At 43.1% G+C, this 14,331-nt stretch overlaps 1 protein-coding gene across 1 annotated transcript; it reads right to left on the reverse strand.

Moving 5' to 3' along the window:
- Window positions 1-582: 582 nt before the first annotated feature.
- Window positions 583-2,406, reverse strand: LOC139415573 (solute carrier family 35 member D3-like). Its single transcript, XM_071163684.1, has 2 exons — window positions 1,971-2,406; window positions 583-1,448 (listed from the first exon to the last, which is right to left on the reverse strand). The coding sequence occupies exons 1-2, from the start codon at window positions 2,404-2,406 to the stop codon at window positions 583-585; spliced, it is 1,302 nt and encodes a 433-aa protein (XP_071019785.1).
- Between the last annotated feature and the right edge of the window lie 11,925 nt (window positions 2,407-14,331).

Raw genomic sequence — 14,331 nt, forward strand, 5'->3', positions numbered from 1 at the left:
GAGTTTCATAAAAACATTTAAATGTACTTTGCATTGTACATGCAAATGGAAGTTGCTATCGCTCTTCACTTGACAAATATCACAATTCATGGACTATACAGAATCTGGACAGGCAGTAACATTTTGTGCAAAAAACTGGTATTAATCTTTTTATAACATGTAAATACATATCAACCATACCCGATGCACTGTCACACAGACAATTCATTTTGTTTACCATACAGCAAAATAGTGGTTGGGAGGTATTCCATTATTATGGTATCAGATGTCTTTGACCCCTAGTTTTAGCAATTTACCATCAACTATTCACCTGTTATTAATATGACTGATAAATCCATATAAAACATTTAAACATAAATGCTTTTATAAATAGTCAGTATATTTTTACCAATTCATATAAACACTCCATCTTCTCAAAAAGACTTTACTGCTTCCATAAGCGCATGTCCATGATAAAAATACAGATCTCTAAACATTAAATCAGTGCCCAATGTCCAACCAGTCTTACAAATAAACAGAAAAAACATACAAACAGAAAAGATTGACAAAACATGCACGGTTTGAAATGAGAGTGATTCCCCATTAAGGGCTCTGCACCTCCATATTATCTATTAAGGTGTCTTTGTTCAAGAACTGCAGGTTACGGATGGATCTACACACCCTTAGGTAACTGTCACTCACAGACTGGTTGGCCTGGTTGGCCCGATTCTCGTTATGAAAGGCCTCTCTCTGGAGTTCTACAGACTCCATGCTGTTGCTGGTGTCTGGAAGTGGGTAGTCACTGAGGCTCTGATCATTGAGGAGGTGGTCCTGTGGGGGGACCTGTTCAATCGATCCTTCATCGGACCATCCGTGACCATTGGGCAAGGGCTCCAGGTCTCCGTTGGGAGGCTTCTTCTCAATGTAAGTTTGTCCAGGCAGACTCTCGTCCTTGCTTTGCTCCTCCAGGTCCTGGTAGAGGGTCTTCCTCCTGGTCTCAAAGTACTTGACGATGCAGTAGGTGATGGAGCCCACAGTGTTGACCACAACACCGGCAACAAACAGGCTGGTGGGCTCCACGTCGCTGAAGGCCACCATGCCCACTGTGATGGTGGCGATGCTCTTCACCACTCCCACAAAGCTGGTGGTGACGGCCGAGTTGATGTAGGTGCATTGCAGCGTGGTGAAGTTCATGGCACAGCCGATGACTATGCAGAGGGAGAAGATGCCTGAGATGAAGGGGTTACTCCAGCCAGTGTAGCTCCACATGTTGATGGAGTCCATGCTGACAATGGAGCAGATTAAGAGAACTGGGGAGGCCATGATGGCGATGGAGTACTGGGCCGTGAGGGGGCCATATTCACTGTCTGTGCTGGTCTTCTGGATCAAGACCAGGTAGGAGGCGTGGATGATCACAGCCAGGACGCCCGTCACGTAGCCAAACGTGTCACCCGTCACATCACCAGATCCTGAGTAAACACAGACACAGTGGTGAGAACAGTAAAAAAAAAAAAAAAAGTGATTACATTAGTTTTTTTGGGGGGGGGGTGAAACCTATTGTAAGGTATCCTGATGCTCTAAACATTATTAAAAAGTAGTGTGGAGCCACATCTTTAACACACATTCTATCCATATGGATAGGATGTGCGTTAAATGTGTGGTCTAAAGGGGACAGAGCATGATGCTGAACTTTCCTCACCGTAGAGGCAACATTGAGAGCTGTTGCATCTGAATACTTTACCAAAGGGACGTTTCTAGAAAAAACGGTGGTAATCTCTTGTTTTTTTGTTTTATTTTTACACTAACACCATTCGTGTATTTGTAATATTATTAACACTAGGATAGATTATTGCTGTTTTGCAGTTTGATCATCAAAACTTACTGCGTAGTATGCACCCTATGCATAGGCTATTTAGAATCAATTATGATGTTTCGTTTCTACTTTACTGTGTAAGTATAAGTTAATGTTATTTGAATAAGTGTAATTTTACCAGCTAAAGCTGCTCCTCCAGTAGTGATGAGCACCGCCGTTATGACCCCCACTGACGGAATACCGTTCTTCAGAACGCAAACGCCGATGCCTAGGGTGACCAACGGTAGACACCGTTTAAAAACGACATACATGGGTAGACTCAGTCCTCTGAGAGACCATAGTGTTAGAGTGGACTGTAATGTGGACAGAATACAAACACCTCCGAAGACTTTGGCTAGTTGAAGACTGAACGGAGGTATGTCTACTTTGCCCAGTCTCCTCAGTATCTCCAGTGTAATCGCTGCCAGCGTGCTGGTGAGGCACTGGATGAGAGTGAGGTAGTTGAAGTTATAAGTCGTGATGAGAAATTTTAGTAAAATGTTCAACGATCCCGAGAAAAATCCATGAGCAACAGCGACTGAGATACCAAGTAAACGACCTTTACAAACTTCCATGCTTGCCTTGAATTTCCCTTTACGCAAGAGCAAGAAAATGAAAATATTGGTGAGTCTTTATTGAGCACTCACTCAGTCCCTTGGAATAAAGTGGTGTACACAGTGTACAGTCTTCCTCCTTGAACGCACAGCTGTAAATGTCCAAGTTGTTAATGTCAGGATGTTTAAATGTTTTAATTGCAAGCAGGACCTACAAGCAGGACTTTAAAAGCAAATAGAGGCTGGTCCCAAAACGTTGAAGAGAAAAAAAGCTTGGGTATGCTGACGCGTCTGTTTAAATTTGCAGCCAGACAGCATGCGTTTTTCATCAATTAAATTACCTCATGTTGGAGAAGTTCTAGCTTTCTTTCTTTTGCTTCACATGCTGTTGGATACAGCAGAGAGAGAGACCAGAGACTGCTGGAAGAGCTGTTTGGAAAGAACTAAACTACAGTGCGACGTGCATATGGATAAGCCCACCAGTACTGTATATCCCCTCTAGCACCAGAGAGCTGCATGAGCGCAACACTTAATTAAGCGCTGAATTTGCCTTGTGGAATAACACTTGTGCCGCAACAACGGTTACTTTTTGCTCACAATAAAGGGGTCATTCCATGAAACCGGTACGATTTGAGTCACTCTTACCTTTTTATGTATATTTTAAGTTTTGGGTCATAAAGCTTTTTTTAAAATTAAATGTATATATATATATATATATATATATATTGTATTATTGTTTTATTTAACCTTTATTTAACTAGGCAAGTCAGTTAAGGACAAATTCTTATTTACAATGACTGCATGACCGAAAGTATGTGGACACCTGCTCATCAAACACCTCATTCCAAAATCATGGGCATTAATATGGATATAACAGCCTATTATATACAAGTTATAACAGCCTCCACACCTCTGGGAAGGCTTTCCACTAGATGTTGGAACATTGCTGTGGGGACTTTCTTCCATTCAGCAACAAGAGCATTAGTGAGGTCGGGCACTGATGTTGGGCGATTAGACCTGGCTCGCAGTCAGCCTTCCAATTCATTCGAAAGGTGTTTGATGGGGTTTGAGGTCAGGGCTCTGTCAAGTTCTTCCAGACCAATCTCAACAAATCATTTCTGTATGTACCTCACTTTGTGCACAGCAGCATTGTCATGCTGAAGGGCCTTCCACAAACTGTTGCCACAAAGTTGGAATCACAGAATCATCTAGAATGTCATTGTATGCTGTAACATTAAGATTTCCCTTCACTGGACTAAGGGGCCTAGCCCAAACCATAAAAACAGCCCTAGCCCATTATTTCTCCTCCAAACTTTACAGTTGGCTCTATGCATTGGGGCAGGTAGAGTTCTCCTGGCATCCGCTGAACCCAGATTCGTCTGTCGGACTGCCATTTGGTGAAGCGTGATTCATCACTCCAGAGAATGCGTTTCCACTGTTCCAGAGTTCAATGGCGACAAGCTTTACACCCATTGTGCATTTTTGATCTTAGGCTTGTATGCGGCTGTTCAGCCATGGAAACCCATTTCATGAAGCTCCCGACGAACAGTTCTTGTGCTGACGTTGCTTCCAGAGGCAGTTTGGAACTCGGTAGTGAGTGTTGCAACCAAGGACAGACGATTTTTATGCGCTACGTGTTTCAGCACTCAGCGATTCCGTTCTGTGAGCTTGTGTGGCCCACCACTTCAAGGCTGAGCCATTGTTGCTCCTAGACTTTTCCACTTCACAATAACAGCACTTACATTTGACCGGGGCAGCTCTAGCAGGGCATAAATTAGATTAACTGACTTATTGGGAAGGTGGCATCCTATGACAGTGCCATGTTGAAAGTCACTGAACTCTTCAGTAAGTTCATTTTAATGCCAATATTTTTCTATAAAGATTGCATGGCTGTGTGCTCAATTTTATACACCTGTCAGCAACGGGTGTGGCTGAAATAGCCGAAACCACTAATTTGAAGGGATGTCCACATACATTAACTGACAGAAAGCATTTTGTCATAGATTTTGCCGTAGATGTAAACATCTATTTGTGCTTTTTTGTTGAGGATTTTTTTAAATAAATGCATGATTATTGATTAAAATCACAATATTAAGTTGCATACTTCAGTCTATCCCCCCATTGCGTCAACCAATATCCCCCATTGTCTCCTGCTCTTCCTAATCCTCCGATTTCCACCTTCGCCGACAAGCTCCTCGTCCTCGAGGTCATCCCCCTGGTTGTGGGGGTACTGTCACGTCTGCTCCTGTTCCTCCCCTCCGGCGTACAACGTCGCCAGAGTACTAACCACTGGTCCTGGGATTTATCCTTACGCACACCTGACACTCATCATTATGATTCACAGGTGATTTTAATCAATCATTATGATTCACACATGGACTCCATTACCTTAATCATTTCCTCCCCTTTATATGTCACTCTCCCATGTTCACTCACCAGTTGGTATTGTTCTTGTGTATCGACGTACTGCCTTATGTTAGTGTCGTGTTCTTGGTTTTGTTGCTTTATTAAAACGATTCACCTGCACCTGCTTCCGACTCACTGCCCCATCATTACACCCATAAAAATAGTGAATTTATCCTTGTGTCATCAACTGGAAGTGACATCATACAAGTCTTCGGAACAATATGGTGCAAAGACAAGCACGTCATGCATTTTTTTATATATATATATTTTTAAATGTATTTTTATTGTTAGATTGGCGTCCTCATGCTCAACAACTCAATGAAATAAAGATAGAAATCTATTACCTTTTATTGCAAAAATATAAGCCAATTCTTAATTTCATGCATGCCATGTCGTCTCCTGTTCTTCACCACACGAGGAGCACATTTTGAGCCAAAAAACTCAACCCAGCCACACTCAACCCCAATACTTGTTTGACCATAACAGGGTTGTAAGACTATGACATGGTTGAGTTTGTCGCTTTGTTTGTGAAGTTTTCCAATTATTCCACTTAATTATTGTCTATGTTTATTCTTATAACCATATGCATATGTTGACTGTAATGTTATAGGTTGACTTTGGGAAAAAACACAAAAAACAATGGCTTTAAACTGTATAACTGATCAATGCACCATCATACCAGGTCATTTAATGCAAAAAATATATTTAAAATGGATGAATAAGATATTTGGATACAGGAGTGCTATTTCTTACCGATCTCTACACCTTCTGTCCAAAAACAAATCCTGTGAAATGAAGTCAACACGTACAGGAGGAGTTACTGGCTACAGTAGCTACAGTGGCTAGCTTAGCTAATGAACTAGCTACGCATAACCAAAATGACACATTGATGAACCACCAAAGGCACACTCCATTTCTGTTTGAAAGAGGCGGAGTTGGACAATTTTTCGTGCCCGAAGGTGACCTTAAGGAATATATATACCAGTAGAGGCTGTTGAGGGGAAGACGGCTCATAATAATGGCTGGAACAAGGTAAATGAAATGGCATCAAACACATGGAAACCATTTGTTTGATGTATTTGATACCATTCCACTCATTTCCGCTCCAGCCATTACCATGGGCCTGTCCTCCCCAGTTAAGGTGCCACCAACTTCCTGTGATATAGACAGCAGTCCATAGGCCATGTGTATATGTGTATTAGAGTGAAGTCACTGGAGAGAGCCTTCTATTCTTGTCAATCAACATTTCTGCGTAGATCTTCACAGTCTAAATCTTTATATGTGGATATGCCATCTGATATATTGTGATGTCATCTGCATGTGCTCAACACAGAAGCAACTCAACTGCAAGTGCTTCAACGCACAGCATTTCAGTTTCAGCAAGAAGGTGCCAACTGTTGCGCCACAGCCATGCAATGGGGCGACAGGTAGCCTATAGCGGAAAAGAGCATTGGGCCAGTAACAGAAAGGTCGCTGGTTCAAATCCCCAAGCCACTAGGTGAAAAATCTGTATGTGCCCTTGAGCAAGTCACATAACCTTAACTGCTCCTGTAAGTCACTCTGGCTAAGAGTGTCTGCTAAATTATGTAAATGTAAGGAAGGGGAACTATAGGGCTGTGGTGTATGCTCAGATACAGTGAAGACCTACACTGAGTGTACAAAATATTTGGAACACTTTCCTACATTAAATTAGTTTCACTTCTTTTTTCCCTCAGAACAGCCTCAATTCGTCAGTTCGAATGGATTCTACAAGGTGTCGAAAGCGTTCCACAGGGATGCTGGCCCGTGTTGAATCCAATGCTTCCCACAGTTCTGTTGGCTGGATGTTCTTTGGGTGGTGGACCATTCTTGGTACACACGGGAAACTGTTGAGCATGAAAAACTCAGCAGTGTTGCAGTTCTTGACACACTCAAACCAGTGTGCATGGCACCTACTACCATACCCCATTCAAAGGCACTTAAATCTTTTGTCTTTGTCTGTCGTGCCATGATAAACGGGGAGCCGGGCACATGGACCCAGTTCATTTTCCTTAAGACACAAAACTTTGAGGAGAATCCTCAATTCCTCACTATGTTATCTCAACCACTCATTACTGCCTCTGATGTCTTAACTATATCTATAGATTCATTCTGACCACGCCAATTTAGCTTCCAGTGTGGAAAATCAACATTAGGGCAGATAATTAAAATGCAATAGGCATACAAAATATATTAACAACAATTTTAATTAGAATGTTTCATGATGATATCCCATTTTGAGCCAAGAAAGGCAAATTCTAATATTCCCCGTTAGTTTTCCCATATCGACAAGGAGGAATTACTGTACGAGTGATAAGAATGCATCCAGTGTTATTGCCATTAAATAATTTAGTCCATAGCTCTAAGCAAATCTTGATAAGACATGAACAACAAAAACGAACATAAACATTAACATAAAAGTAGGCCTATAGGCGACAGAATAAAGTGGTGAAAGACAATGAATTGCAAAAAAAGCAATTGCAAAGACTGTAAAGAACTAATTTAAAGAGAGTTATAGCAAATGTGTGCCTATATCAGTTCTGTGCCATGCCAGACAGCTTTGCAGTGACTCTGCTTCATGTAAGACCATCAAAGAGCGAGTGAGTGCGTTTGGCGCATCCTAAGTATTCAGCATATGTGACAAATAAAGTTTGATTTGAACATTGTAATGCAATGGACAGTCTAACAAAGATAATTGATAGAGTCCAGACCTGTGTGTTGAGCTAAGGAGAAATCCCTGCTTTCCCATCTGTATTCAGGCTCAGTTGTGTGTGGGGGCTCTTAATAGCAGCACTATGAAAGCTGCAGTGAAGCTTTGGCAAACCCACCGCCGTCCTAAAAGTCCTCCATTCCTTGTGGCAGGCCAATTATGAGCTCTCTGCAGTGCACTGGGCGTAGGGGCAGACAGGCATGGAGGTGTATAGATTTTGACCTAGGAGCAGTCCACCACCTGTGAACACACAGACAGACTGCACTCATCAAAAGGAGATTCCATGTGATCTGAGGGATGGAGATGATGACCTCATGTGAGGTGAAATATGATGAGAAATGAAGTTTTGTTGGGATTCGAACTGGTGTCAGACAGAGGACTATGATGTCACTTAATAATGTTTATATATCTTGCATTACTCATCTCATATGTATATACTGTTTCTATACTATTCTACTGCATCTTAGTCCGTTCCGCTCTGACATCGCTCATCCATATGTATATAGTCTTAATTAATTCCTACTTAGATTTGTGTGTATTGGGAATATGTTGTGTAATTTGTTAGATATTGCTTTTTAGATATTACTGCACTGTCGGAGCTAGAAGCACAAGCATTTCGCTACACTCACAATAACATCCGCTAATCACGTGTATGTGACCAATACAATGTAATTTTATTTGATATATTAGGATGCATGTGAGTTTTGTATGGTCACATTCATACAATAGGTGGGATTTGAGAGTTGTGTAATTTCGGTACACAGTTGTACTGTGTTCCTATAATAGCATTGGATGTTTTATAGTGTCTTAGTGTTGGGGAAAATATTTTTGATCATCAGACTTGCACACAGTACAACTGTACTTTTTTACATGCTGTGGGTAGAGTGTCTGGGTGGAGATTGAAAGAAAATGGACAATTCAAGCAGTCATTGCTTTTAAAGCACCTTCAAAAAGGCCTCAACGTGCACTTTCAACAATGTGGAGACAAATATGTCTTTGAGCCTTCGTGGGGTTTATTATTAGGTTGAACTCTACCAGACGTACAGCATGTCATGGTTGTCAAGTGAATTACATACTGTCCACTTTCATCTAGTCTTCATAAAGACATGGACAATGCTATCCAATAGCATGCATGGCAAATTGATCTAGGCTTTTTAGCTCCAAAGACAAAAAAGTTCCATGGCATGGCAGTCAAAAGTCTTCACATACAACAAATTATATATTGGCCTATCTATCCACATACATTTGAATAAAGGCTAAGATGATTTATCTTTTATGAACAATGAAGTATGGAGGGTCATAAAAACAAACAGGGACCTACAGTATATAATTCATCCAGTATGATTTAGCCTGGAAGAAACACGTCTCCATTGAGCTCCACAGTTAATTTCCTCTCCTGTGCATCTCAGTGAGAGGGGGATTCATTATTCCTGAGTACTACAGAGAGGAGACTTTCTCGCTGCCAAGCAGCCCGTGACACTTCCATTGAAGGAAAAAATGGTCTCCATGAATTATTTTACTGTAAAACATCAAGTGAAAGCCACATAGAGGCCAGCGCTGCAGCAGTCTGGAGGGTTAACTTAGGAAGAGGAGGAGGAGGGTAGGAAGAGGAATGACCCCTGAGGGGTATACCTATCCCCAGTCCCTGCTGGGTGGCCGAGAGCGGAGAGATCCAATCCCAAATGTCAACTTTCTCCAAAATCGTGGATTTCCTCTGAATGTTAGAATAGCTGTCATATTCTCCCCCTCTGTGATGTATTACCCCAGCCTGGCCTCAAAGCAGCTCAAACTCCTGCTCCATAAGGAGCTGTTAACATGTAATTGCTAAAGGTTGGAGGGTCTATGTAGGGGAGGAGAGGCTGCTCTTCGGTGTGGTGTGGTGTTTTGTGGTGCTGTGCTGTGTGGTGCTGTTCTGTGTGGTGCTATACTGTGTGGTGCTGTGCTGTGTGGTGCTGTTCTGTGTGGTGCTATACTGTGTGGTGCTGTGATGTGCGGTGCTGTTCTGTGTGGTGCTATACTGTGTGGTGCTGTGATGTGCGGTGCTGTTCTGTGTGGTGCTATACTGTGTGGTACTATGCTGTGTGGTACTGTGGTGCTATACTGTGTGGTACTATACAGTGTGGTGCTATACTGTGTGGTGCTGTACTGTGCGGTGCTGTTCTGTGTGGTGCTATACGGTGTGATACTGTTCTGTGTGGTGCTATATTGTGTGGTACTGTGTGGTGCTATACTGTGTGGTACTGTGTGGTGCTATACTGTGTGGTACTGTGTGGTGCTATACTGTGTGGTACTGTGTGGTGCTATACTGTGTGGTACTGTGTGGTGCTGTTCTGTGTGGTGCTATACTGTGTGGTGCTGTTCTGTGTGCTGCTAATCTGTGTGGTGCTGTGTGGTGCTATACTGTGTGCTGCTAATCTGTGTGGTGCTGATCTGTGTGGTGCTATAGCTTGATACTGTGTGGTGCTATACTGTGTGGTACTGTGTGGTGCTATACTGTGTGGTGCTATGCAGTGTGGTACTGTGTGGTGCTGTTCTGTGTGGTGCTATACTGTGTGGTACTGTGTGGTGCTATACTTTGTGGTACTGTGTGGTGCTATACTGTGTGGTGCTATACTGTGTGCTGCTAATCTGTGTGGTGCTGTGTGGTGCTATACTGTGTGGTGCTATACTATGTGCTGCTAATCTGTGTGGTGCTGATCTGTGTGGTGCTATAGCTTGATACTGTGTGGTGCTATACTGTGTGGTACTGTGTGGTGCTATACTGTGTGGTGCTATGCAGTGTGGTACTGTGTGGTGCTGTTCTGTGTGGTGCTATACTGTGTGGTACTGTGTGGTGCTATACTTTGTGGTACTGTGTGGTGCTGTTCTGTGTGGTGCTATGCTGTGCTATACTGTGTGGTGCTATGCTGTGTGGTACTATGTGGTACTGTGTGGTGCTATGCTGTGTGGTACTGTGTGGTGCTATACTGTGTGGTGCTATACTGTGTGGTGCGGTGCTGTGTGGTGCTATACTGTGTGGTGCTATATTGTGTGGTGCTATACTGTGTGGTGCTATACTGTGTGGTGCTATATTGTGTGGTGCTATACTGTGTGGTGCTATACTGTGTGGTGCAATATTGTGTGGTGCTATACTGTGTGGTACTGTGTGGTGCTATACTGTGTGGTGCTATACTGTGTGGTGCTGTACTGTGTGGTGCTATACTGTGTGGTGCTATACTGTGTGGTACTGTGTGGTGCTATACTGTGTGGTACTGTGTGGTGCTATACTGTGTGGTGCTATACTGTGTGGTGCGGTGCTGTGTGGTGCGGTGCTGTGTGGTGCTATACTGTGTGGTGCTATACTGTGTGATGCGGTGCTGTGTGGTGCGGTGCTGTGTGGTGCTATACTGTGTGGTGCTATACTGTGTGGTGCGGTGCTGTGTGGTGCTATACTGTGTGGTGCTATACTGTGTGGTGAGGTGCTGTGTGGTGTGCTGCACTTCACAGCACAACGACTATACCGCTGGTCAAAGGCTAGCGCAACCTAGAGAGAGGTGATCAATCAGATACGTGTGAATGAAGCAGGGTAAGGGAGAACCACTGAATTTCATGCAGCATTGCCCTGGGAGAGGGTGAGGGGTAGGGAACTGCTCTGCAGATTAGCTGGGGAGAGGGTAAGTGTCTGGGGGGCAGTGGTGCGCTGTGTGTTTTGGGGCTGTATTATAGGAGACAACCCATCACGTGTAGACTGAAGAGGGTTGTGGGCTGTATAAAGGCTGTATCTTCTTGCCGTAATGAGATAGAGGTTGGGAGGCTATATGCTTTAGCCTGTGGTTTATTCTCTCCATTGATGGGGAGAGGGAGAGAAGAACTGCTGCAGGAGTATCTCCCCTCCTCCATACTGCATGCCCCCTTTTCCTGGCACAGCTAACCAAACCCTCCAGCACCCCCGCAGGCTGGCAACAGGCAAACCTGGGCTTGACAGAGAACAATTTAGGCAAAATGCATGCTTGCTCAAACACACTTATCCCAACAAATTGTTTGGAGCGCCAAGCAGGCTTTTGTGTAGTTGTGCTGGGTAGGCATGACTTCCATTGGCAGCCGGAGACGTGCAACTGGCACACATCTGCCAGAAAGAGATTTTCAGCCCGCAGATGAACTGAGTTTGGCTAACTGGAGATGACGGGTACATCGTCATTCAAATCAATTAGAAGCATGGCAAATTTGTGCATCTGAATCATTTTGATTACTGTTCAAGTGCAGGCATATCCTGAAAAGGGATGCAGTTAAAATAGTGATTTTCATGTGTTTTACATATATTTTCACACTATGAGTTTGGAATAATACTGTGAAATTGGGAAAATTATGATAATGCACTTTTAGTGTAAGAGCTGTTTGAAAAGACAGAAATGTCAGATTGTTTGGCTGAGTGGGTTATAAGTTGTCACGTTCTGAACTTTATTCCTTTGTTTTGTCTTTATTTAGTATGGTCAGGGCGTGAGTTGGGGTGGGCAGTCTATGTTAGTTTTTCTATATTTTCTATTTCTGTGTTTGGCCTGATATGGTTCTCAATCAGAGGCAGCTGTCTATCGTTGTCCCTGATTGAGAACCATATTTAGGTAGCCTGTTTTCCTTTGTGTTTTGTGGGTGGTTATTTTCAGTCTTTGCGTGTCTGCTCCAGAAATAACTGTTTCGGTTGTCCCGTCGTTGTTTTGTATTTTTGAAGTGTTCAGTTGTTTATTAAAAAGATGAACACTAAACACGCTGCGCTTTGGTCCTCTCCTTCTTCCATCCAAGACAACCGTTACAAGTTAATAGACCATTTACAAAGAGAGTTTGCCCTCTTCTCTGCCAGCTCATTTTCAGGTTAAACATCCCTCCCATTAGGCTCCTACAATTTGCCCCTTCTCTGACCACTCCCAGAGAGGGAGAAAAATACTTTCTTGAGAAATGGTATTTTGCTAAGAGGCTATTTTTGTTTATTTTTTTACCCTTTTAATTTAAAACAATCACGTAAGGTACTTAATTGTTACCCAGAAATGATTTGATATTGAAATAAAATCGGCGGCATTGTATTTCACCAAGTATTTACAAACTTTACAGGTAACTGAAATTATGTTATGTACAAGACCTAAATGGATGACTGAGATGCCATTCCCACTGTTTAAAAGCAGAATGTTAAAAGCCATTTTTTTACCCCCCTTTTCGATCTTGTCTCATCGCTGCAACTCCCCAACAGGCTCGGGAGGCAAAGGTTGAGTCATTCATCCTCCGAAACACCTGCCCGCTTAATCCGGAAGCCAGCCACACTGTGTCGGAGGTAACACCATTCAACTGACGACTGAGGTAAGCCTGCAGGTGCCTGGCCCGCCACAAGGAGTTGCTAGAGCACGATGAGCCAAGTAAAGTACCCCTAACCCGGACAACGCTGGGCCAATTGTGTGCTGCCCTATTGGACTCCCGATCACAGCCGGTTGTTATACATCCCTGGATCGAACCCAGGTCTGTAGTGATGCCTCTAGCACTGCGATGCAGCGCCTTAGACCGCTGCACCACTTGGGAGACCCCGAAATCTATTTTTATCAAGAAAGGGAAAATAAAAATCCTTTCTAATATATGCACAGTTGAGGTATCCTGTAGTACAGTGTATTGTAGGTGGAGTAGTTGATGGCAACTGTCTGAGCCTAGCTGTGATGTCTCATTGACTGGTCTGACCTGTTGTCTCTCATTCATCACCCTGAACGCTGATGTCAGGCCTGACAGAGAGTTTCCCCTGGGCCTCCTTTATCAAAGGTGTGTGAGCACAAAAAAGATTAAAGACTAAACGTTGCATGTGCCAGGATGGTATTTAGCAGTATTGAACTTGATGAGAAAGTGAGCGCATCTCCACGCAAATCTCAGACCATGCGTATGCACAACTTCTACTGGTTGATCAATTGTATTGCAAGCATAAAGTAAATAGACCGGTAGCCTATCTAAAATATTTGACAGTATGGGTATACAGTAGGCTACAGTATTGATGTGCGATAGGAGTTTAAATTAAATTAAAACTATACCAAGGCGGGAGATAAAAACACCATAATCTATTGATAAACAAAACATTGAACAACAATTGTGTGCTGTAGCATTTGCGTTGACATTTTTCGAATAGACAATCAATGTTTGGCACTCGCTATTGTTGTTTGAAAAAGTAACTGAAAAAGATTCAAACATTCTGCCCATACCTCTACTTAAATGTGATCAAATTTGACATTGCAGTTTATTTTAGAAACGGTCACAGCCCAGTTCCAACATCTCCAAATCATACAGAAAATTAGGGCAATTTTGTTACCATAAAAGGTGAATGGAGAGCATTTCTGAGGCCGGGTTGTAACGATCGTTCACGAGCGCACAAATATAGTATGGCTCTGATTTATCAATGAAACCATGCAAATCCTAGAACCTCCATGTACACCAACATTCTGTGAGAAATTGACACACGGTTAATAAATGAGGCCCCTGGGAACCAGGAACTGACTGTGGACTACAGGAGAAAGAGGCTGTAGTAGAGCAGGTCAAGAGCTTCAAGTTCCTTGGTGTCCAAATCACTATGGACTTAACATGGTCCACACAAACCCAAAAAGTTGTGAAGAGGGTACGACAGCGCCTCTTCCCCCTCAGGAGGTTGAAACGATTTGGCATGGGCCCTCGGATTCTCAAAAGGTTCTACAGCTACACCATCGAGGGCATCTTGACTGGCTGCATCACCACAAATGCACCACCCTCGACAGCAAAGCGATACAGAGGGTGGTGCGGACGACACAGTACATCACTTGGGAGGAGCTCATTGCCAA

Source organism: Oncorhynchus clarkii, chromosome 8, assembly GCF_045791955.1.
Source record: "Oncorhynchus clarkii lewisi isolate Uvic-CL-2024 chromosome 8, UVic_Ocla_1.0, whole genome shotgun sequence".
Classification (NCBI taxonomy): domain Eukaryota; kingdom Metazoa; phylum Chordata; class Actinopteri; order Salmoniformes; family Salmonidae; genus Oncorhynchus; species Oncorhynchus clarkii.